General features: G+C 44.7%; 1 protein-coding gene across 5 annotated transcripts in view; it reads right to left on the reverse strand.

Annotated features, from left to right (window-relative positions):
* The window catches only part of Lnx1 (ligand of numb-protein X 1), a 166191-nt gene that overhangs the window by 81029 nt on the left and 59859 nt on the right, over positions 1–25303 (reverse strand). For 4 of the 5 annotated variants that reach the window (XM_077110220.1, XM_076864616.2, XM_076864617.2 and 1 more), the window contains one exon: positions 11870–12349. In XM_077110220.1, coding sequence (XP_076966335.1) covers positions 11870–12261 — 392 coding nt within the window. In that variant the 5' untranslated portion in view covers positions 12262–12349. Of the gene's footprint in view, positions 1–11869; positions 12350–20415; positions 20443–25303 lie in introns of those variants that run through there. The other variant, XM_076864618.2, reaches the window with a different exon arrangement.

The raw sequence follows: 25303 nt of genomic DNA on the forward strand, positions 1-25303 counted from the left end.
GCCTGCTCATTAGGCACGAGCAGGTCACAGTGCCCACCAGAAATGACAGTGAAAAGTATTCTCAAGGGTGATGAGAATTAGAAATTTGAAAGGTGAAGGAAATATTTTAAAAATTGTATTTTTTGTAAATGGCTTTCATGGGTTTTCTGGGTGCACCATAAAATGTATCACATGCTGCTCCCCCTCCCAATGCCAGTGTTTTCCCCATGGATGTTTGCTAAACTAAATATTTAAAAGTACAGGAGATCATTGACCAGGGAAATGACAATCTTACTTACTCAAATACAGAGCTGCGTTCTGAGACATCTGAGCTGAGGCTAGCTTGGATTGTGATGAGCAAGATCCACTCTCCCTCCCATAGAAACCAAACCAGAGTCTCCATTATCACAGCTTGCAAATGCCTGCAAATTGGCTAAGATGTGAGGCAAATTCATGTCACTCAGTTCAACCTAACTAATTAAGTGCAGAAATTGGCATGTGACAATCTCTCAAGCCCTCCTAAGAACTCACCAGGTAGAGTGGGAAGACCATGCCCAGCAAGGAGGATACACTGAGAGGAGCAATAATTTTCAACAGGAAGTCAGGATGCTGGCATCTTCGCTGGAGGGAGCGAGTCTTGAAATCTAGGGCCAAGGAATCACCTGGGGAGCCCTTTTGGCCTGGTAGTGGTGAGCCCCATATGAGTCACACAAAGAGTTCAAGGAGCAACACGGTGTCCCCACCCCTAAAGACTGTAATCTTAGTGAGGTTTAAGGTACAAGAATCTGAATTTGAAAAACAGACTCAGCCCCAATTCTGATGGAAGTGCTCCTCTGAACCTACACTGTTCTAAGGCCTTTACCTGCAAGTTTTCATGTGCCCGGCCCTAAGCAGGCCAGAAATATGAGGAGGTTCATTTCCTGTTTTCTCTTTGGGATCTAGGAAATTCAGAAACAGAACTGGTGGAGACTGGGGGTGAGGGCCTGAAGGGTGAACGAGCCGGGCCTTTTTCCCCATGGCACGCCCTGTACAAACTCTGGAGCATCCCAGGCTCCTGACCCTTACTGGACGGACTGGGACTCCATGCCAAAGACTCTAGTTTAGGCTGCTTCTGTCAACTTACTCTCCTTTGGATCAAGGCACCAGGTGACAAAGGTCATGTTTATTGAAGGAGCTGCTCAGGGTCATAAACTATGGGCCTCAAGGCCAAATCAAGCATGCAGAAGTGACCTGCTGAGTTGAAATTATCTTTATTTGAATTTGAATGAATATATATATATATATATCTCCATCAACCAAAGGCCTCACCATCTCTTTTGTCTTATACTTGAATGATTCACATTTTAAAATACTTTCTGCCTGCCTCCCGCAGGCATCTGAGTTTAAGAACCCTGGATTGCATGATAAATTTGAATCTATTTCCTCCTAGCTTCAGTGTGCTAGTTGGGTCCCACAGAATGAAGCTGAGAGTGTCTTCTTAGACAGAAGGGAAAATGCAAGAGGGGTCTCTGGCTCTGTAAGCACAGGGGACACAGGGCAAGTTTCACCCAAGGTCAGGGTTCAAAGCTTAGATGAAAAGAGAAGGAAGCCTGGCAAATCCACTGAGCTCTCCTGCCTTCAAGCTCCCAGTGGCCCACTGCAGGTAAGAGAAAAATCTCTCAACTCAGGGACACGCAGCCCCATTTATTGTTTGAAGTTGTTTTTCAAAGCTTTGGTGACAATCACAGCCACACTCAACCTCTCTGCCAATGTTGTTTACGCTGCCTGAAATGCTTCCCCTTTTACTCCTAATTCTGCCTAATCTAGCTCCAGTTCAAATCCCAAAGATCTCTAGGAACTGGAGGTGGACCATCTCCACCTCCTCTTCTCAATGCCTACCTACTCTACTTTGAAAAGGCTTATCCCTCTGCCTTGGTTCATTGTTTCCATTTCTTATGTGTATAAATTTCATCTCTTCGATTCTATTGTAACTCCCACTGAGGGGGTGGATACAGCACCAATATTCTTTAGAGCCACTATACATGAAAGGTGTCATCGATTCACCGATTTGTGAATGATCACAGCAGCACCAGGCAGCGGCTTCATGGAATTCCCTCACCAAGCATCCTCAGCAATTGGAAACTTCTAAGAAAGTTCTGTCAAATAAATCTGGGAGTACTGTCCTGGACAATTCTCTAGCATCATGCTTTCCCGGTCACATCACAATTTAGACCTGGGCATTCACTCAGTTATTCAGCAGAAAAGTTCCCTTTGATTCATGCACTTGCAGAAAAGAAAATTGTTAAGGCAAGATAAATTCTTTCTTCGATGAGGCTATGAAACTGGAAGTAACTAAATGGAAAGGCCCTGCGGTAGCAACGGAAGAAGATTGAATTCGCCTCTAGTCTCCAATTCCTGGAAAAGGATATGCCTACCAGAACTGTGAATGCGACCTTATTTGGAAAAGGGTCTTAGCGGGGCAATTAAGTTGAGGATCTCAAGATAGCATCATCCTGAAGGCCCTAAACCTGATGACAGAAATCTTTGTAAGAGGAGGAGACATAAACAGAATTGGAAAGGGCACAGGGAAGGCCAGGTGCAGACGGAGGTAGAGAGTAGAGTTAGGCAGCCATAAGCCAAGGAATGCCAGAAGCCACCAGAAACTGGGCTGCAGGGTTAGATTCCCCTACAGCTTTTATGGGAACTGTGGGCCTGCTGACATCTGGACTTCAAGCTTTTGGATTTTAAAACCGTGAGAGAAATACCTAGACAACCAGCATGTGGTGATTTGTTACAGCAGTCTTTGGAACCAACACAGCAACTAACAAAGGTGGTGAAGGGGCATGGGAAGGTAGGAAGGACTGCTTTGGTACTGCACTGCAGAGAGCCATACTTCAGCATCCTTCAGGAGAGAGGGAGGAGCCTTGTCATTATCCAGGTAACGCAGTTAGCATGTATTTCTAGAAAAGCTTCCACAGTGGCATCATTTCCCCCAGACGTGCTCATGATTCGGGCTTCAGACACCTTCTCTTTGAGAGTTCTTATCTAAGGTGCACTGGAATTGTTTTCCAATGAGGGGACCAGATAATGCTGAGAGGTAGAGTCCCCAGAACAAATGAGCTGTCTCCAAGAACCTAGCTCTATTCATCAAACATTTATTGAGCAGCTACTGGGCTAAACAAATTGGTTAGTCTAGCTAATTACAAAAGAGGCACTGGCTGTCACCACCTAGTCACGGGTGGCATCACCATCTAAATATGACAAACCATGTGTTTCTAATCAGGGTTCCATGAACTCTGTTTAGAGTTCCTGTTTTCATTTGCCCACTGACTCTCATTTATACCAATTCTTGCTATTTTTACCTGCCTGGTTAACAAGGAGGAATACATTTTTGTTAATGCTCCAAACATGGAGGGGAGGTACACACAGCAATACTTTTTACGTGATCCCTTGAAACTGTTCACACCAGTCTGCAATCCTCTTTCAAAGCTTACTAACAAAAGGAGCCAGAAAAATATTTATTTTAGAGGTTGGGGACATGAGCTATTTCCTTTCATAAAGTGGACATCAGTTGTGTAGAAAAATGTCTTTGCTTTACAGATGTATAGTGAAGTATTTCAAGGTGAAATGTTATGATGGCTACAATTTACTCCAGACCATTTTTTTTTCTCAGCAAAAAATAAAATATACGAAGCAAATGGAGCTAAATATTCATCATTAAATGGAGGCGATGGGAATATGGGTGTTCATGGCATCGTTCTATATTTCCCATGTTTAAAAATGATCAAAAATAAAAATAAAATGGATATGTGTATGTCTATCAATCATCTATCTATCTATCTATCTATCTACCTACTTGCCTATCTTATACATAGGGTTTTTTTTTTTTTACCTTTACTGATATTATACCTATTCTCAGGTATGGAGACCCATGCATAGCTCAATAAAGTGATCATGTCCCCAACCTCTAAAACAAATGTGTATATTTTACTTAATTCTGTTCTCAATTACAAATACCCTATGGAGGAGGGAGAGCTATTCATGGCAGCTCTGTTCTTAACTGCTACTTGGGTTCTATTTATGGGCAGAACACACATCTATTGAGAAAAAGCCGACTATGAAAAAAGCCGTGTTGGCACAGAAACAGAAGAAAAAAAATGCTGTGCTGAGAAAGCATCTCGCCCAGGAAGATGGTGCTTTCCTTGTTAAATCACAGTGAGCGGCCAAGCTGCCGGAGGGGCATCGTGCGCGAGCGAGTCCAGTGGATGGAGAATGAATTCCTCCAAACGGACAAACCAGGCAAGAGCAGACTCAGGTCCCACCCCCGACACCCCGACACACAAACACAGGCAGGCAGCAGGCAGGCTAAGAGAGGGGACTCACAGTTCTGAATACAGGAAGTGCAGGTTGCCCACATTGTCAATGTAGTTGGCAGGACTGAGCCAGGGCAAGACCAGCAGCAGGAGCGCCTTCATCTTCCCAGCAGGGTGCCGCTTTCTTCCTGCCACCTTCCCTCTGACAGCTGCAGGGCCGGGCCAGCCCAGCCCCTTTAAGCAAACCTGTTCATGTCCCCACAATCAGTAGATCATAACGAATCTGACTTAGAGCCTTTAGATTAAGCGACGCTATAAATCATGGGCCTGTAAGAGGATTATGTCCTCTGATTCTCAGATGAGACGCTGGGAGATCGGAGGGACCCACCATGGTTGGCAAGAGGGCTTAGGCAGAGAGCAGGCAGGCTGATGCCCGGCAGAGGGCCCAGCCCCCCTGCAGGATGCGGACTGGTTCTTGGGGAGCAGCTGGTACATTTACATCACTGGCCTGGAGCTGCCAGGCTGGGGGTGAAGCCGTGTCGGAAGAGGGCAGAAGCATGGCATATTCAGAGCCCACAGTGTGAATGAGCAAAGAATCAAATCTGTCCTACAGTCTGCCGGAGCAAGACAGCGGAAGAAATCAGCATCTTTGGAACACAGCCTGGAGGGCCGGGCTCGAAGTGAGTCTCAGACACTGCGACACAGGAGTGGCTTAGATACAAGCCAGCTCCCCCTCCGGAGCACTGCCTGTCTATCTAGAACTCGTACTGATGACATTTTACCAACCGCCATCCTGACTACACTGACGTGTGTAAGGGAGGGGGTGCTCCCTTGCCACTTTTAAAAATTGGCTCTGTAGAGGAATTGAATGTGTCCTTCTCTTTGGAGGCCAAGGGCCTGACAGGCGTGAAGTTCTGTCCAAACAACACTCAGGGTCCTATTCTGTGAGGAAAGGAGTCGCCGTTCCTCCTCCCCCTCTGTAACAGGATGGAGATCTGTCACAAGCTGGATGACCATTTCATGAAGCTCCTGAGTCTCAGTGTCCTCGTCTTTGTAATGGGACTAATAGTACCTGGTCCAGCAAGGACTGGGCCCCGTCATCTCCTCCAGCTGTAAGATCTGCACTTGGAGCCTATGGAAGCTGTCCTACCGGACTTCATTGCGTGTCTATGCTCTGGAATGACACAAAGGCTCCCGGACTCCCCTCCTTCTATCCCATATTTAAGAAGATTAAACTCCATTTTACCACGTTGAGGCTTAAATCTTAATAGAGATGGCTCACAGGGACAATCACACTAATGACAACCAAGCAGTCCTAGCAAACTACCCTTGATAGGAAGACGACCAGAGAAGTCTCCAGGATGAGACCAACTGCCATCAGAGTGTAACGGGAAATTTGACATCGGGGTTCTGCAAGGACCTGAGGCAGGAAACAAAGAGTTTAAGTACAATAGAGCCCTGGGCGGTGCAGATTTAACTTCTATGATTTAGATCAGAGATAAGCAACCTTGATAAAGCGTGAAGTAATAATTTCTAATATTGTTGAGGCCCAAATTTGAATTGCATTCCAGTAAGACTGGAATGCAAGTGTGAGTCAGAGTTGGTAAAAAACAGTAAAAAGGAAGTCCGGTTTGGTATTTGGGTATTAGAGTCAGAAAAGCTTGAGCTTCTGCCACATACTAGCTGTGTGACACTGGGTAAGTTGCTCAACCTCTCTAAACATCCGTGTCCTCCTCTATAAAAGGAAGACAATAATAACAGCACTAAGTCAGAGTATTGGTATGAAGGTGAAATGAGATTATGCCTGTAAAGAACAAAGTCCTCACTGAATATTGTTATTAATAGTTATTAATACTAGGGAATGAGCCTAGCTGGAAGCTCTTCATGTATCTCCAAAAGGCTTTATTATTCTCATTCCTTCTTTCCTTCTGTACTATTAGGAACATGACATGTAATATAGTCTTTTCCAAAAGTGGAGTTTTACAAAGTTCTGGGGACATGCTCTTCTTGAATGTCCAGGAGCTAGTGCCTAGCTCATAACTCACAGGTGACGTGACCTGAAACACAGGCTGTGGACTTCATAATGGTATTGGGTTGTACCTCTGGCAATCTTAGACATGTCAGATGGTTCCTGACGTTCAACAGGTCCTCTACAGAAGAAGAGAGTACTCATCATCTTGCAAATCAAGGGGATAAAACTAGTTAATGAACATGGATGCAATATAAGTATTAAAGTATTGTTTTCAGTTGTTATTTTACATCACTCTGCAGCCACTGCTGATTGCCTATCCAATATCTCATCTCTCCTTCTTTCTTATAACAGAACCAGGTTTTGTTCACTGTAGCCCCTCTGCAGTGGGTCATGTGACAAATACTAGCCAATGGGATACAAGCAGAAAATACTAAGTGAGGCATCCCAGAAAGCTAAAGGAGTGCCTCGGTTTGCACATTGGGTGTTTTTCCTTTCCTTTTGAGATCATGAGGTGACAAACTTGAGGAGGGAAACTCAACTGAAAAGCAGAAAGAGCCTGGATTCCTGGTGGCAACATGGCTACCTCATCCTGGTCCTAGGCTTTCCACCACAAGACTTGTGTTATGGTTTGGATGTGAGGTGTCCCCAGAGCTCACGTGTGTGACAGTGCAAGAAGGTTCAGAGGAGAAATGATTGGGTTGGGAGAGCCTTAACCCAATCAGTGAATAAATCCCTGGTGGGATTAACTGAGTAATGACTAAAGGCAGGTGGAATATGGCTGGAGGAGGTGGGTCTCTGGGGCATGGCCTTGGGCTATATATTTGTATCTGGCCAGTGGAGTCTCTCTGCTTCCTGTTCAAGATGTGAGCTGCTTCCCTCGGTCACTCTCTTCTGCCATGATGTTCTGCCTCACCTCAAGCCCCCAGGATTGGAAACTGCTGTCTATGGACTGAGACCTCTGAAACTGTGAGCCCCCAAATAAACTTTTTCTCCCCTAGACTTGTTCTTGTCAGGGCATTTAGTCACAGCAGCAAAACACTTGGTGTTACATGAGAAAAATAAAACTGCTACCTGGTTAAACCCATATAACCCGGATACATCATCACCCACCAGATGTAATCCCAATTGGCACAATACCCTGGGACTAAAGCCCCACCTTCCAATGATCATAATCCAATGATCACGGAGCGCTCTCTGGCTTCCTTGCCAGTAAACAGCCCCTACTGTTGTCCTATTTATCCTTAAATGACACCTTGGACATCACCCATCACCTCCTGTTTTCTTATTTCTTTCCTCTTCACTGCACAGGGGTGAGGTAGAGGCCAAGAGGAGGCTGGGTTCATGGTCAGAAGGTGTGGTAAGCATGTGTGCCGAAGCACAATAGTCCTGCAGGTGTTCAGCCAGGCTGAAATGACTAAGACTCGCAGTACACCAACCTGTCCCAGGGGCGATTCTCCCCTACAATTCTTCTCCAAGTGAAATCCCCCCTTGCCACAGAGCTGCCTGAGCCTGGCTTGTACTGAACACATTTCAGAAAAGGGCAAAGGTCAACGCAGGTTCCAGGCAGAACTTTGGAGAAGAAACTCCCAGGACATTGGGTGCAAAGTTAATCAAGGAAATATTCCCAGAGAACCTGCAGCCAGGTGTGTCTTGGGCCAATTACATCACATTTCCATCCCCTACTCCTTTCAAAACACTGAACAATGATCTCTTTATTCAAGTACTTAAGGAGGGTCAGCTTTATTATCTCTCATTTTTTAGAGAGTAAGAGAAATTGAAGCGCAATGTGACTTGCCCTATGAAACAACCTAATGTCTGTGCACTTTCAGCTTCTTTACCTTTAAAAGGTCATTTCCTCGGAGGCAGAAATCATGGCTTGGGTAGATTTCTCTTTCATCCAGAGCATGGGCTAGTACAGATCATTGAAAAATATCATAAATGCAGATGATGTTATTACACAAGGCAGATATGGTCCAGGGCCCAGGTTGAGCCTCAGTCAGGATGGAGGAAGGAACAGCTTTGCCACCATGCTCTGTCTCACTCATGGTCTGCATCGAGAAAGATGTGCTGGCCGGACCCTCCGTTCTGGCCCCACTACGTCCCAGGGAGTGTGTTTTGGTTGGGAAGCTGCCATTCAACTCAACAAACTTATCAACCTGCTGGGAATTCCCTGCAGAAGACCCATGTCATGGGAGTCTGCAAGCTTCTAAGAAGGTAGAAGTCAACAGAATTTGCCAGAAGATTCCAAATGCTAGCTCACATGCTCAGGGTTACTCCCAAAGAAGAGCTCCCTAGTGTGAAATTGGAAAGATTTGTCATGTAGCCCATGAGCCATCCAGGCCAGGCTGAAAAGTTCTGCTCAGGATTTATATTCAACTCAGGTTCTAAAGTAGGAAGCCAGTACTGTTTATAAATGACACGAATCCAGGAGAAAACAGGTAGCATTTGTTTAAAAATACCATGCTGCCTGCCCACACCCCAACTCAAGCCTGCTATTGGTCACTTTCAGTTAGGCAGAAGAAGTAAGTTCAAGAGATCCACATTAACACTGTTAATGCTTTGTAAGCTTGAAAATTGCTAAGAGTAGATTTCAAGTGTTTCTATCACAAAAATAAATAAGTTTGTGAGGTAATGCATCTAAAGAAGCATGATTAAGCCACTGCACAATGCATATACATTTTATAACATGGTGTTGGACACCATAATTTGTATTAGTTAATGAAAAAAAATAAACATTGAAAACTTACTTACTGAATAAAGTGATATTAAAGAAAATGTAAAATTTATAAACAAAAGCACACATGGATGACGATACTCCTAGCAGACTGGAAGCTTCCTATAGAAAAGTAAAGACGTCGCAGGTCCCCTGGGCACCCCCTAGCTTCCCAGTTCAAAGGGCTGCAGAGGTATTGATCATAGCCTCCTTACTCTCTCCCCTAAGGGAGGAAGAGGTGGTCAAGGCCCAAGAGGGATCCAGAGTCAGGTTCTAGATGGTCTCCAGATTCTTAGTTCTTGCCAATGAAGTGTCCAGGGACTAGGGGGGTGGGGGGTGCCTTAAGCGTTTGATGACTAACACAAATATATTTTGGGAAATGCTGGCTTTGACCTACTTAGGCAGTCAGAGTGTGGAGAGGCTCAAGAGTAGGTGTTGAGGCCTACACCTACTTGAGGTGGGAAGTGTCCTCCCCAGAGAGCCGCCTGGGGACCTGTGAAGGACTCTGGCCACAGCTCAGAGAGGTGACAGGATTTCTGTCCGTTTGGGGTTCCTTCCTCACTGCTGTTTTCCTGATGTTCACATCATTATTAGCTGAGCGGCGGGTGGGCAGGGCTCCCCCCCAAGCTTCCCTGAGCTGTGAGGGTCATGCTGCTGTGTGGGTGGTGAATGCTCTCTGCTCGGCTGGGGGCAACTGTCCTCTCTCCCTGGAGCCCCACAGGAATCTGACAGCCTCTTTCCAGCCTCTGTCCTGGCCTCACTCTCAAATCCATGTGCCATCTCACCCCTATTTTTCAGCCCACTCTCAGCCCAAATCGGCTTTTGAGAAGGGATGAGGAAGAGCTGTGTTTTCACTTTCTCCCCAGAAAGGGCCTCCATTTCTTTCCTTCACTCTCTCGTAACTCCTGGAGTGGGCAGAGTGACCAGCCCCAGAGGTGTCCACCTGCTGATCTCCAGGGCCTGTGAACACGATCCCTCACAGGGTGGAGGGGACCTTGCAGAAGTGACTCAGGGAAGGAGATGAGGGGACTACACTGGGGGATCCAGGTGGGCCCCACATGGGAGGTGGGAAGGTCAGGGTCACAGATGTCTTGACAGAAGCAGGGGTCAGAGAGAGAAACCGGAAGACACAGTGTGGCTGGTTTTCAAAGTGGTCGAAGGCGCCCCAAGCCGTGGCAGGCAGCTGCAAAGTGTGAGTAAAGGAATCCTTCCCCAGGGCCCAAAGAAAAGCAGCTGGGCCAACCCCTTGAGGTTGGTCTGGTAAAGCCAGTGCTGGACTCCAAACCCTCAGAACTTAAGCTAACAAATTTGAGATGTTTTAAGTCACAAATTTATGATGAATCGTTACAGCAGCAACAAGGAACTAATACCACTGCCCACACAAATATGCAGGTTACAACGTGTTGGGAATGGGATGGGGTGTGGGTAGTGGAGCTCCATCAGGACTCTCTCTCCTCGTGCTCCCCACTTTCCCACCCAGTGTGGTCCTGGTCTTGGCCTTGTGTGGACCAGCACCTGACAGCATCTACTGGGTGCCTTCACACCTAGGCAAAATGTCCAGCAAAGGTCACAAATAGACCCCCTTCCTCCTTCTCCTTTGGCCACTCTTCTTCTGGGGAATCAGGGAGGTGGGGTATCCTAGTCTACACCCCAGCATTTGCAGATAGCCAGCTGTCTCCTGCAAACCCAAGTAAGAAGCATTTGGCTCAAAAAATGAGTTCACTGGCATAATTAGCATGGGAAACATGAGCTAAGCATCATGCTCAGGTCCTTGCTTTTGATACAAATCTTTATGTTAGAGAATTTATGTATGACCCAAAAGACAAAGACACATCTGTGACCTATGGCAAATGACCTTTACAAGAATACCTGCACCTGCCCTTGCTCTGGCCACAGCAGAATCCAATCCAAGATAAACACCAGGCACCAAATTTCCTCTTACAAAATAATTGTGGTATTATTTTCACCCTTGATTAAGCACCCTCAATGTCCTAGGAGAGTCCCTCATGTGGAACAAAAATCAGGGCCACCTGCCCGTGAGGCCATTCCCACAAGGACTGGCCAGAACATGACAATGAAGTGGCAGACAGGTGGAGTAGGTGATGCCAGCCACCACCAGCAGGAGCAGCTGTAAGTCTGCCACCAGTGTGGGCGCCCTGGCCCTAAAGTTAGCAGAACCTGTCACCTGGAGGGCCAAAGTTTATCTTCTCAAAGAACAGTTAGACTTTGTCAATTCTAGGGTAGAGGAAATTCTAATAGTCCTGGGTGAAACTGGGAGATATTTTTCCCCCTAAGGTTAAAAAAAAGCAGTCATGCACACCGGAAATCTTTTTTTTTTCAGCAGCTCCTTCCAGTATCTTTCACATTTCAAAACAGACATGAAGCAAGCTTGTCCCGAAGGACAGTAATATATGTTTCCATTTCTATGAGGTACTTAAGGGCGGTCAAATTCAGAGAAAGTACAGGGGCAGCTGCAGGGTCCGGGGAGGGCAGAACAGGGAGTTATCATTCAGTGGTACAGATTGGCAATTTGGGAAGATGTGAAAGTTCCCAAGATGGATGGTGGTGATAGCTGCACAAAGCACTTAATGCCACTTAACCATACACTCAGTACTGGTTAAAAATAGTAAATTTTATGCTCTATATACTTTAACACAATTTCAAAGAAAAACCATAAACATACATACACACAACACAACTCTCAATGTACCATTTCTTCACACTGATTCTCAGCCATAAACACCTAGAATGTTTCTTATTTTGAATGCATCTCTCACTGGTTGCAAAGAAAAAGAGAGGAGCAGCATCCCATGGAGCACCCAGCGCCCTGAAAGCCCAGTCCCTCAGGAGACAGAGGAGTCCTCACTGCATCCCCTCAGATGAGTTTGCAAGCTAGCAAAGGGCAGGGCTGACCTGGTTTGGAAGTGGTGCTGGAGATCACAGCGCTGCAGCACCTCCGAGCAGTGCTCTGTGAAAGGGCAGGTGACCAGCAGCTTGTTGAGCAGCTTGTTGACCAGGATGCTGGACTTCTTGCAGTGCTGCAGGACCACAGGCTTGCGATCCACGGGACAGAAGTCCTTCTCCACCAGGAAGTTGGTGAGGCACACGGTGCAGTAGGTATGTCCACAGGGAGTGTCCAAAGGGTCCAGCAAAGCTTGCAGGCAGATGTGGCAGATAAGGTCATCATCCACGTCTTCAGAGTAGGTATAGAAGTGGTTTTCCTCGGGGGAGTGGGCTTGGCCGCACACCACACATAGCGGGTAAGGGCTGGAATCCGGGTCATCCACAGAGTCTGGCTGGATCATGGTCAATTGGGGAACGGCTGGACCGTAAATCCAGTAAAACAATACTTCCTCAGGATAAGTCAAGATCTCCTAGGTGCCATCTGCAAACCTGGATGAGAACAAAATGGTTCATCTTTGCGTCACAACACACAAAACACTGATGCTCAGCGTGAGACCCTGCTACCAGTGGACAGGAACTCAGGCCTAATCCAATCATGGAGTAGTGTCCATTCTGTGACTGACAGGCAAGTGGCCTTGCCTTGATGGACCTCAGTCTCACCCTCCACTCCAACGGGAGTGACATGTACCAGTAGCATCCTTGTGTGGCCATGCTAACAATCACCTGGGTAATATCTGTTAAATGCCTGTTGTAGCTTAAAAGAGATAAACTTGAAGAAATGTAATGTTAATGAGATTAAAAACAAAGTGACATAAAATTCTCTGTCACATCAGGATAAGAAATAAAACAGTTAACGCTGAAGATTTTCTCTTAATTTTCCCCTATCTTTCTCCAAAACTCAGAAACTGTGGAAAACCAGAGCCTTCAATAAATCATCAGAGAAGAAAGAAAAGGTGCAGGGTCTTTTGCATTTTTACTAAGGGAAGAGCACAGTTTCCTTCTGCATGCATTTCCCTCCCCCTCTCATTGCCCAGTTGCCACTGGTGAAGTGGGTTCTGGACACACGGCCTGGGTTCAAATCCCACCACCACTGTGGGCCAGTGACTTCAGCCTCTATTTCCACCTGTGTAAAGTGAGAATAATAAAGTCCTACTTTCTAGGACTGATATGAGGATTAAACAAGATCTGTCTCATAAAGCTCTTAGATGGGTGCCTGGCATTTATTAAATGCTCAATAAATATTAGCTACTCTTCTTACATGTATTCATTACAGAATTCATTGTGTCTCCACTTGACCTCTGTTGGACCAGAAACTGAAAACTACAGTTCCCATAAGGGGTCTTTTTAGCTTTTTTCTAATAGTGCTCTTCTATTCAATTATATATATTTTCAAATCAACAGAATGGTATAAGAATGTGCATTTTCCTCTAATATAGACCGGGCCCCCCAAATAACAGAGATTTTCGGCATGTTTGATTTGTGAATGGGAAGTCTCACGGAGAGTCAGTTGATGAATGTTTTTTCAAGCACCATCTGTGAGCTTGGTAGTGAGTTGGGAGTGAGACCCCAGAGAGGGGCATGAAGGATGGGTGTGATCTCAGGGGGTCCCCAGTCCAGAGGAGAAATGGACACACACAAAAGTAACAGAAGCCCAGGTACCAGGCCTCCGGGGCCACTCTCATGACAAGTAAGAACCCAACCTCCCTCTCACCCCCAAGTCAGCCTTCTTTTTTTCCAAAACGAAATAAGGAGACCTTAAACTTCCTACAAGAACATGAAGACACATGAGTGACCCAAATGGAGGCTAGCTGCATGTGGAAATGGCGTGACAGCATACACTGTGCTATATTTTTTCTCTCTTCCAAATAAAGTCTGAGGTTGTCTGTACAAACACCGCCTTATCTCAGAGAGAAACTACATGGACTCCAAACTTTCATTGAGTCAGCTTTGCTGTTTACATTTTTGAACTGCGCTAGGATGCCTGGAAGAACCCTCTGGACAAGAGGTTGAAGTAAAATGCCCCCAGTGTGAAAGCACTTAAAAGGCACAGCATTTTATGTCGTGTCAGCCGGGACCACCGACCGCAAAGACGGGGGGTGGGGGGTGGGTGGGGGGGGTGCGAGAAGGGATAAAGTTTTCAGTCAAATTTCTTGGGAGCCTCCACAGCTGCTATTTGTCCTCAAGGCTGCTAGAAGGTACTGGAACTTCACCGGAAATGCTTTCAGTGACACTAGGAATAGTTAAAAATAAACATGAAAATGGAAACAGGTCACCCAAAAGGCTATCCTTCACTATAGGGGAAAAGGTTCACAGATGGTGAACGGAAGCTCTGGAGCTGGTGAGGGTTTTCTGGAAGACCTTGGTCACATACTCCCACGTACTCCCGTCCTGTCTGTCCCTTCTCCTCTGGCTGTTGGGAAAGTCTGGAATAGCAAATGGGTCTATAACTCCGGTGCTATCACTGGAAACATAACTTCACATTTCTGAATCATTCTTTTATCAATGGAATGGTGGCTGGAAGCAGACTTTTAGTATTTAAACTGTTTTAAAAGGTGTCAGATGCCTCAGCTTCCTCAGGAGAGTGGAGGTAGGAGGAGACAAGAAGAAGCCTTGGCTTGGATGAGCATCCTCCAAAGGCACACGGGTGAAGGGCCTGTTCTCCAGAGTGGTGCTCTTGGGAGGGGATGGAGCCTGGAGCCTCCTGGGAAGTCACTGGGGGTATGCTCCCGAAGGGCAAGGTGGGACCCTGGCCTCTCTGTTTCTTGGTTCATGATCTGAGCAGTTCGCATGCTCCCATCATGATATGCCACCATCACCAGAGGCCCAAAGCAATAGGGCCATGTGATCTTGAACTGGAACCTCCAGAACCATGAGCCAAAACAACGCATTTCCCTTTATAAGTAATTGCCTCTGGTATTCCATTCCAGTGATACAGAGCTAACTAATAGAGCACTTCTCCCCAGCCAGGCTCGGCTCAGCTTGTATTTCATTGACACATTAATACTCCTCATAATATTCTCTTTGAGGACTGGGGCTGTGGTTCAATGGTAGAGCACTTGCTTAGTATGTGTGAGGCCCTGGGTTCCATCCCCAGCACCATATAAAACTAAATAAACAAAATAAAGGTATTGTATCCATCTACAACAAAAAATTTAAAAAATTTTTCTTTGAGGTTTAAGAAATAAAAATTGTGACCCACCAGACTAGGGTAAAGTACCTTTCAGAAACAGGATGTCTGGAATCCACCCCTTTCTTTTTTCTTTGCTTCCTAACAGTTTTTTGAGCATTTTCCATGTGCTGGGGACTGTGTTAAGGGGCCTTATTATATTATTTAATCCTCACAAACCCCCAGGAGTTTCTGTTTTTAATTTAACTGACAAGGAAACCAAACTGTGGTACGTAAGCAATTTGCCAGTCACACCCAAAAGGAAACCAAACAGGCAGGACTGTCTTCTCCCTCCACTTTCTGCTTCTAACCATTCCACCACTGCATCTCCCAGCACCTTTCTTGACCACTCAGAACCCCAATAGTGTAACTAATTCAATGCAAAAGGTCTGGGAAGTTAGAAGGTTTTATGTCTCTTTAGGCCCCACTGCAAGTAGATATAGGGAAGATCTTGGGAGAAGAAGATTCCCTGACTCTACTGAGCACTGGAATGTCTGAGATGGAATGAAGGGGGGCAAGCAAACATGGCCCCAGCCCCAACTGCAGGCCTTGCCTCCCCTCCCTTCCCCTTCTCTCCCTTCCCCTCTCCCTTCCCATCCTCTCTCTTCCTTGTTCTTTCCCCTTCTCTCCCCTTCTTCCTCTCTCCTTCCTCTCTTTCTTTCTGTTTCTGAGAGCAGTTGAAGGCCCTGGCACTTACCCATATGGTAAACCAATTTCTTAATGTATTTTTAATATAAACACTGATGCATAGATTTTCTGAATTTACTCTAGACTAAATAAAGCCTTTTGTGAATCAAAACAGATGATGAGGAGATGGACTGAAGCAGCAGTTTGTGCTCTAAAGCAAAGAACTAGGTAGACATTTAAACAGAAGGTCAATATCATTTACCTGGCAGTTCATCTTTCCAGTTTCTATCTTATAAACACAGATGATGTCACATGTTTTTAGACACAGAGGAGCCTTGCTGATGAGTGGAGAGGAAAATGATCAAAAATCACTGATGTAACAAGTGAACTATTTTCCACCCCAAATAGTAAGAGAGAGGGCCTGTTGGCTTTGAGACCATCTCAATTTACTCGCTGTGTCAGGCTGCAGCACTTCTAGCCCTGGCTGAAGGAAGCAGAGAGACTGTCATGGGGCTTTCTGCAGTTTAGAGTGAGACAGAAGAGCCTATGCCAACCTCAAGTGTGTGTGTGTGTGAGTGTGTGTGTGTGTGTATGGGGTCGCACTTTCAGGGTTACTGTGCCTTAACAACTCTCTCCCCGCCCTTCTAATTTGGAGTAGGACAGAAGCTGAAGGTGATTTTTATAGAAATGTGTCATCAAAGCCATCAATGTAGTGCTGAGAAGTACCAAGAAGAAGCATAAAGAATACAGGTGCTTCCTCCCATCATTTCGGGGTCTGACACCTGGACAGAAGCCTGGTTTTCACACTCTGAACTTCCTGGCTGTCTCAGTCATTTTCTGCTGCTACAACACAATACCACAGACTGGGAAGTGCCAGAGCAAGGTACCTGTCCAGGGTCTCATGCACCAGAACATGCAGACAGGCAAGAAAGAATGCGAATGCGGACTGAACTTCATTTGGTTATCACCGACCTCGGCCATTCCTGAAGGCCGGGTGTTCATGACCTCCTCGTCTCTTACTGCTATCACAACAGCACTTAAATGTCAACGTACAATTGAAGGACACTCAAACCATAGCCCTGACTGGCAACAAAGGTGCATCCCAGAGCAAAAGTGAGTTGGTGCTGTCTGCAACCTAGAGGGTCCCTGGAGATGGTGAGGAAACTATCACTTGCACTAAACAGATTTAAGAACAGCCTTTGAAATATAGCCTGCCTGATAGGAGAAGATTTCTGTATAAGGTCCATTAGAACAATGGGGTCCCTGGGGTGCTACTGTCCTGTTAATTCTCCTTTCAGTACATCTTGACTATAGAAAATGGTTATCTGATACAGTTGTCACTGATGATTTCGTATTTTCCTCCTTTTGAAAAACCGGATTTGACCTTAAAGCTTCTCTGATATTGTTGCCTGAGTGCCCATTTCTGATCAGTAAAGAGGATTCCATATTATTCAAAAGAATCCATCCACCCACACCAATGGCAGCAAGTCCTGCTTTGGTGCTTTAATGTATTAAAAATCAAATATTGTAGCCATAGACTCTGAGTTGAAAGGAAGTTTTCAGGGATTGTCCTGAGGCAGGTCTTTCTTACTTCATAAAATAGACTATTCTGCCTTTGGACAGCCCTAGTGGGGGGAAAGTTCACATATTGGGCAAAATTTTGCCTCCATGTAACTCCCCCACCGCCCTCCATGAATGAGTACCAGTGTTATTCACACTGCTGTTTAGAACACACCTCGTCCCAAAGTCCTGAAGTATTCCAATACCCACCACGTGCCCTCTCCCAGGCTGATCAGCTCTACGTTCATCCAACATTTTTTCAGGTTTCTAGATTCTACAGCCACCCTGCACTAGCTCCCAGACTTATCAGTGTCCCTCCCACAAGGCATGGGTAAGGTGAGCTCCACAACCTCAGGACACACCTCGGATTCCTGTGTCTGATGGCAGCCAGCCTAGGCTCCACCTGCCTGCTTGGTACCAGTGGCACACCTGGCTGCTCCTGAGTGGGCCGAGCAGGATGCTGCCCTGAGGCCTGGAGGAAATGATTCCTGGCTACAAGGGACACAAAAAGAAAATATGTGTGTACATGCCCCGCATGTGTGTGTGTGTGTGTGTGTGTGTGTGTGTGTGTGTTAGTCAACCCTCTGTATGGGAGGGATACAGATTCATGGATTCAATCAACTATGGATAGAAAATACTACAGAGTTTTTGTGTCAATTCTAAACACATACAGACTTTTTGCCTTATCTTTATTTCCTAAAAATAGAGTATAATGACTTTTTCCATAGCTTTAGATTGTATTAGGTATTATAAATAATCTAGAGATGATTCAGCATGTACAGAAAGATGTAAGAAGATTATATGCAAATATTGTGACATTTATCTAAGAAATTTGAGCAGATTTGGGTATTCTCAGGGTCATCATCCAGCAGATATTGAGGTCAACAACCTCTCTACTTATCTACCCATGAGTGTATGTGCGTCCATCCATCCATACATACATACACATCTTAAGGGTAATAAGACAGAGAAATGTTTAGACTTTTAAAAGCAGAAAAAAGAGCTATGAACACAGTTTAGAAAAAGCAAAGATATTTGTGGTTTAGGTGGATTTATATAAACACAAAAAAGTATTCAATGGCTAAACAGTTTAGTATTGGAATCCACAGTGCATCCTCATTCCCTAGAACAAATGGAATTTGGGGAATTTGGAGCACTCCTATGTGTTTGTAAGCATTCCTTAATTCTGATAAATCTCATTCCAAAATGTACTGACATGATAAACAGCACAGGAAAACAGAACTGGAGACCAAATCAACAAACAGTCAACTACAGATTAGTTGTTCCACCCAGAGCACAAATACAGATTAATATTCACAGAAATTCAATAATAAAAAGAAAAAGTTAAAAAAAGTGATAGGTCAGGGGCAATTAATAGAGAGTAATAGGAAGAATTGGAAGTCTGCAGCTCTGAACACCTCTTCCAAAATAAGAAAAAGAGAAATCAATACACAAATATTGGAAAAAGAAAGTGTCTGAGGAGGTAGGCTAGTCACCCTGGTACACAACAGTGTCCCCTTCCCCTTTTCTGCTGGAAAGCCTTGCTTATGGCAATTCCTCTTTGCCATGAAAAGCATGTTCAGAAAGATGCACTGAATATATTCCAAATAACAGACATATTTTTCCCATTAGTGCTGTGCTAAGCCAAACTGCAGATTGAAGTGAAAGGGAAAAAAACGTGTCTCAATATACATGTTTTTGTGTCCTTCTAAAAATTATTTTTTCTCAGATCATTAAAGTAGTTGAAAAAATGAGGGAAATAGGAAAAGTAGGTATATTAAAACATGTAACTTGGGGCTGGGGATGTGGCTCAAGCGGTAGCGTGCTCGCCTGGCGTGCGTGTGGCCTGGGTTCGGTCCTCAGCACCACATACAAAGACATTGTGTCTGCCGAGAACTAAAAAATAAATATTAAAAAATTCTCTCTCTCTCTCTCTCTCTCTCTCCCTCCCTCCCCCCATTCTCTCTTTAAAAAAAACAAACAAACATGTAACTTAAAGCTTAGACATTTACTTATACTAAAAACAGAATTTTTAAGATAGTTTTACTTTCCTGATTTGCAAAAGAAGCAAACTTATCAATATTTTCAAAACCTACCTCCTCTTTGCTTATCTCACTTTTGAGGACATGCCATGTTGGACAATTTCTCTTGACTAAGCAATCATCTTAAATATTTCCATTTTAAATAACCTTACCTTATGAATCTTCTCCTTATTTTTTTTAAATTCTATTTCTTATTTTTGGTACTATGATTGAACCCAGGAACACTTAACCACTGAGCCACATCCCCAGCCCTTTATTTATTTTTTTTATTTACAGAGTCTCATTACATTGCTTAGGGCCTTGCTAAGTTGCTGAGGCTGGTTTTGAACCTGCCATCTTCCTCCCTCAGCTTCCTGAGTCTAGGACTACAGGTGTACAACACCACACCCAGCTTGATCTTCTCCTTAAAGTTTCGATCTGTTGTTCATCAGTGATTTTTTTCATTAATTTTGATTTTTAAAAAGACTTCATTAAAATCATGATTGAATTTTTTTAGTAACTTCAATTTTGCATCCCAAGGTGGGTCACCTGGTTTGCCTCACCTTAACCATGACATTGTCGCTATTAGTTTCAGAATCCCAGGTAGAGAGCATAATGTGTCAAAACTGTAGCTTGGATCCAGCTGGGATATCAGTCACCTTTATGGGTCTCCACATTTTCCTTTCACCTGACCTGGATGCCAGCCAGGTGCAGTGTCAAAAACCACAGAATTGCCACTGCTTCACAGATGTGCCACTAAACTTTAACCATCGTCTAACCTGATTGTGGTTCCACCTTATGGTTATACTTGACAGAGATGCCAGGTAAGCAGTTTGCTGAAGGGTTCATGAGGCAGAGGGAATGACCCACTTTAGGACTCTGTGAAAGAAGGTGCAGTCTAAAGCCAGGTGCCTCAAAAGATCAAGGAATAACTGGAGCTGTGTTTCATGCATATCTGAGAGCCCGGTCATGAAATCAACTGTTCTCTCCGCCAGGACGCTGCACAGAGCACAACCCTGGACACATGGTGTGACTGCGCAACAGTCATGTTTGCTTTGTCATTTTTTGACTTCAAGTTGTTCAAAATCTTTTAATCCCTTCAAACAACCTAAGGTTTTACAGTGTGTTTCAAACACACACAGACTAATACTATCCCAGATGCTTTCACAGGTAACTGTTACCTTCAAGAATCTGAGCTTAGCAAGGCGGTGGCACACACCGGGAATCCCAGCAGCTTGGGAGGCTGAGGAAAGAGGATTGCAAGTTCAAAGTCAGTCTCAGCAAAAAAGAGGCACTAAGCAACTCAGTGAGACGCTGTCTCTAAATAAAATACAACACAGGGATGGGGATATGGCTCAATGGTTGAGTGTCCCTGAGTTCAATCCCCAGTACCAAAAAAAAAAAAAAAAAAAAATCTGAGCTTAAAGCTGGACATGGTGTTATAACCCCTAGTTCCAGCCACTCAGGAGGCTGAGACAGGAGTTTGACACCATCCTGGGCAACTTAGCAAGTTCTCATTTCAAAAAAGAAATAAATAAAAATCTGAGGTTACAATTTGTTGTCGATGATACTTTAAAATTCAGATGAAACTCCTTGGGTCAGAAAGATTGAATACTTGGTTTCATACTGGTCACTGAGTCTGTACCTCAGTGCAAAGATCAGAATCGCAGAAACATTGTCCTGAGCAGAAATATGCCTGTGCAGAAACCCACTGGTCAGTACCAGTACTAATACTGTAGTAATTCTTTCTACAGTGTTCTGGTCTCTCTAAAATAATTCACTAATAGTTCAGTAATTCAGGCATGGTCTGTCACCACTGCCTTGGCCTGAAATATAACTCCTAAATTATATTATTTGAGGGAAAGTAATTACCAAAGTTAGGTAATTACTAACTATATTTTTCTACCAAACAAAGTAAATTTATAATTATTTTCTAAATTTTACATAAATTTAGTAAGACTTGAAGGTATCAATTCCATGCCATTGACTTTTTAAAAAATAGATCTTTATGGTTATACATGGTAGTTGGGCTCATCCCTAGGAACAACTTTTTTTTTTTTTTCTAAATACCATTTGTGAACTAAAATACATAAGCAAATTGGCAGATGCTCTGTGAGCTGTTTCCTAGTTTGTAGACTCATACATAATCAGGAAGAATCAGATGCTTTAATGATCTGCATAAAAAGGGGCACACAGCCAGAAGCGGTGGCACATACCTGAAATCCCAACTCCTCGGGGGGCTGAGGCAGGAGTTTGGGGCCAGCCTGGGCAACGTAGTGAGAACCTGTGTTATGGTTTGGGTATGAGGTGTCCCCAGAGCTCCCTTGACAGCTGTAACCTAATCAGTCCATCCTAGTTTGAATGGGTTCACTGGGCGGTAACCGTAGGCAGGTGGGGCATGACTGAAGTGGGTGGGTCGCACGAGCTTGCCCTGGCAGGGCCATCTTCCTGGGGCCCCCTTCCGCCTTTCCCTCTTTCAGCTTCCTGCTGCCTTGAATGGAGCAGTGCTCCTCTGCCACGTGTTTCCACCCTGATGTTCTGCCTCATCCTTGGGCCTAGAGTCATGGAGTCGGCCTATCTCTAAAACCATGAGCCATGATAAACTTTTTGCCTTTAAGTCATATTTTGGTCACAACAATGCAAAGCTGATTAAACACCTTGTCTCAAAATAAAAAGGGCTCGAGATGTGGCTCAGTAGTAGAGCACCCCTGGGCTTAATCTCCAGTACCCACAGGAAAAAAGAAAAGAAATAAAAAGGTCATGCACGGGATATGAACTGCCTTTGAACCAAGAGCCAAGGTTGCAGTGTGGGGGGGCGGGGGCGGGGTGGTGGTGGCTGTGTGTGCATGTTGAGGGGACATGTGCACTGCAGAGGAAGACGGGGAGCAGGTGCTTACAGGCTGCTACAAAGGTTGTGGTTAGCTTTGTGTCTGCTTAACATCTACATCCATGGCCTCAAAGAGAGAATAAGTGACTCACTAATGAGATGTGTTAATGACATTCACCTGCATAGTGCTTCCAATGCTAGAAAGGACAGCAGAAAAAAGGAGGAGGGGGATCTTTACCGTGATCAGAATTAGGTCAGGAAATTATAGGAGAGTTGAACTAAAAGGAGACAATGTAACACATCTGGAGTCAATAACCGAGAATGCAGATATTCATAAAGTGGGAAAAACAAGGGAAGTGGTTAAGCGAAAAGACTCCCAAGTGACTAACCAATCAGATATGAGTTTTAGAAGCCAGGAAACACCTTTCAGAAATAGAGAAGAGCTTTGCCTCTCCTGTTGGATTTTACCACCCCTCCCCTGGGGTGTCATGGCGCACCCTTCATTCTTGGACTTGTCTGTGAAAGCTCTACTGGACAAGATGTCCTTCTATTTCCTAGCCTAGAAACATGGTGAAAGAGCCAACAATAAAAATGAAGGCAGAGTGTTTTACGTTGACCAAGCACTCTGTCCACGCAGTCAGCACAGGACCGTGGGAGGAGCTGATGTCAGAGGAGAAGCATTGGAAAGAAGCAAGCACTCTGGGCTTCTTCCCCTCAGGAAGTACTTCTGAGTTTTTAAAAATCAGATAACTAAGTTTTATGGAGAGAAAAATGAGATGAAGAAAGATATTCGAATTCTAAACGTCTTCCTGCTATTTCCATTATACAGGTGTTCGCTGATCACCTAGTCTATGCCTGGCATTTGTCTTAAACTCAGTGGGAGCTTCCAAAGGGAGTTCAATGTCAGCTTTACTGAGTTTAAATCTAAGTAGGAAAATAGAGTTTACAAACCCGGAAAAATGGTAAAACATTACAAATGGCAACAGGATGGTCCGCCGAGGTAGGAGCCATAAATAGATAAGCTTTGGAGAAGGAATAAGAGAGAGGCCCGGAGTGTGGCCCGGAGCAACTAAGGAAGGTTCATAGGAAAGGTTATGAAGGAAAATGGAATTTGGACAGATGGGAAGAAATCTGAGTGAGTGCAGAGACCTGAGCAAATGTACCACTCAAGGAAGAGGAGTGTACCCATTAGTGTCTGGTGTCCACGTGTGACGAGTTGAGCTTTTAAAATTATTTATTCAGCAGTCATAGGATTTTGAGTTAGGTAAGGATCTTAGATTCTTACCAAATGGGGAAATGCTCTTCCAAAACATCTAAGGGATGACCTACCAGCTTTTGCTGACACACCGTTGGTGATGGACGTCAGTTTCCCAAAAGCTGGATGCTTCCTTCTTGTTACTCTGAACTTTGGCCTGGTTTCTGCTTTTCAGCATAACATCTGTCACACTGACTCCCTCAAATGTGACAGCTCCCCCCCCCCCCCCCCCGTCCCCCGCATTAAAGACAGCATTTGGTGGTTTCTCCTCTGTCTTTTCCTTTCATCTCTGGTCCTTCCAGCTGATTTCCTGGGTAGTCAAATAGTAGAAAAGGATTCTAGTTTGTTAAGGTTCCCTTTGAAAACAAGGCTCCTGGAAGTGAACCATAATTATTGTGGTTTGGTGGACTCAGGATTAAGGAGAGTGATCACTTCCTTAACCAGGATTCTACTCACCTACTAATGCAACACGGCCAATGCTGATTTTTCTCAATAGATCCTTAGAGTTAGAGAGTTGACTAGAAGAACTCATTAGGTCTTAGAGTTCAAAACCCCTCATAGAAATAAATGATGGCCACGGGGAAGGCTGCCTATTCTAACTCTTCTTGCCTGTACTTTGCATCTTCCAAGAGGATAAAAACAAATCTCTCCATAAATAGTTGGAGGGTCCCATATATATGGATATAAGTTGGGGGATAGAGTGGATAAAATCATGGTCCCTCTAAGTGTATGTCTACAATTGGGAATATGGTTTATTGGGGAAAATGGGCCTTTGAAGATGTCATCAACTCTAAGATCCTGAGAGGAAATCATCTTTGATTACCTCAGTGGTCCCTAAACCAACAATAAGTGTCCAGATGAGAGACAGAAGAGGAGACAAATGGAGGAGAAGGGGATGTGAGGACAGACAGAGGTTAGAATTATATAGTTGCATACCAAGGAATGTCTGGAGCCACCAAAGGCTGGAAGAGGCAGGGGAAGGTGCTCCCCCACAGCCTTCAGAGGAGGGAGCCTGGCCCAGCTGACATTTTGATTTCAAACTTCTGGCCTCCAGGACTGAAAGAGTAAACCCACATTGTTTTCAGCCACCAAGTTTAAGGTAATTTGTCATGGCACACCTAGGAAGCCAGCAGAAGCGGGGCTTGTGTTTTTAGGACATTCCCACAGGAGTGGGTGAACCTTCCCAATGACCTTCTCCAACACTTCTCAGGATGCCTTAGGGATAGGGAAAATATTTTGAGATGGCAGTCACTTAGCTACGTAGCTTAGGGATAGCAGCTCTTCTCTAGTCCTAAAAGGTTATGATTTCCTTTTAATCCACTAATAAGTTAGAATACAGACGTCTTCAGTGATGACTGTGAGGCCAATTTGCAAGGCCTCAAGGGGTAAAGGGCCGCAGATGGGATGGCCGAGTGTGCTTGTGTTATGGAAGACGTAAGGCAAGCATGACAATGATGCTTAATGACGAGTTTGAAAACAGCAGGTGACTCACGCATTACCATGAGCATGCAGGAACCTCAACATGCAGTGTGCTATTCCAAAAAAAGCCACGTGACTGACAAAAGTAGTCATAAGCAAGTTATGCAAATCATCTCGACAGAGAGCAGTGGCATAGTTAGACCTCCCCATCATACGTGTGCAGTGGCCAAGCTCTGTGCCAAGAGGCTATTAAAGAAAATTCTTGGAGAGTTTTCACTCTGCTGTGGGTGAAGTCTTTTGTGTGCCTGTCACAAATGTATCTAATACAAGAAGCAAATAAGAGTCATTTGAAAATAATGATGGAATTTAAGTCTACATGTTCCAAGTCATATTCTTGATGTCAACAAACAAAAAGGTGGGTGTGGGATGTAGCTCAGTGATAGAGTGCTTACCTGGTGTGACCAGGGTTCCATCCCCAGCACTGCCAAAAAGGAGGAGGACGAGGAGGAGGAGGAGGAGGAGGAGGAGGAGGAATAAGGACTGTTATTTGGGATAGAACCTGTTGCCA

The sequence above is a fragment of the Callospermophilus lateralis genome, chromosome 8 (assembly GCF_048772815.1).
Source record: "Callospermophilus lateralis isolate mCalLat2 chromosome 8, mCalLat2.hap1, whole genome shotgun sequence".
Classification (NCBI taxonomy): domain Eukaryota; kingdom Metazoa; phylum Chordata; class Mammalia; order Rodentia; family Sciuridae; genus Callospermophilus; species Callospermophilus lateralis.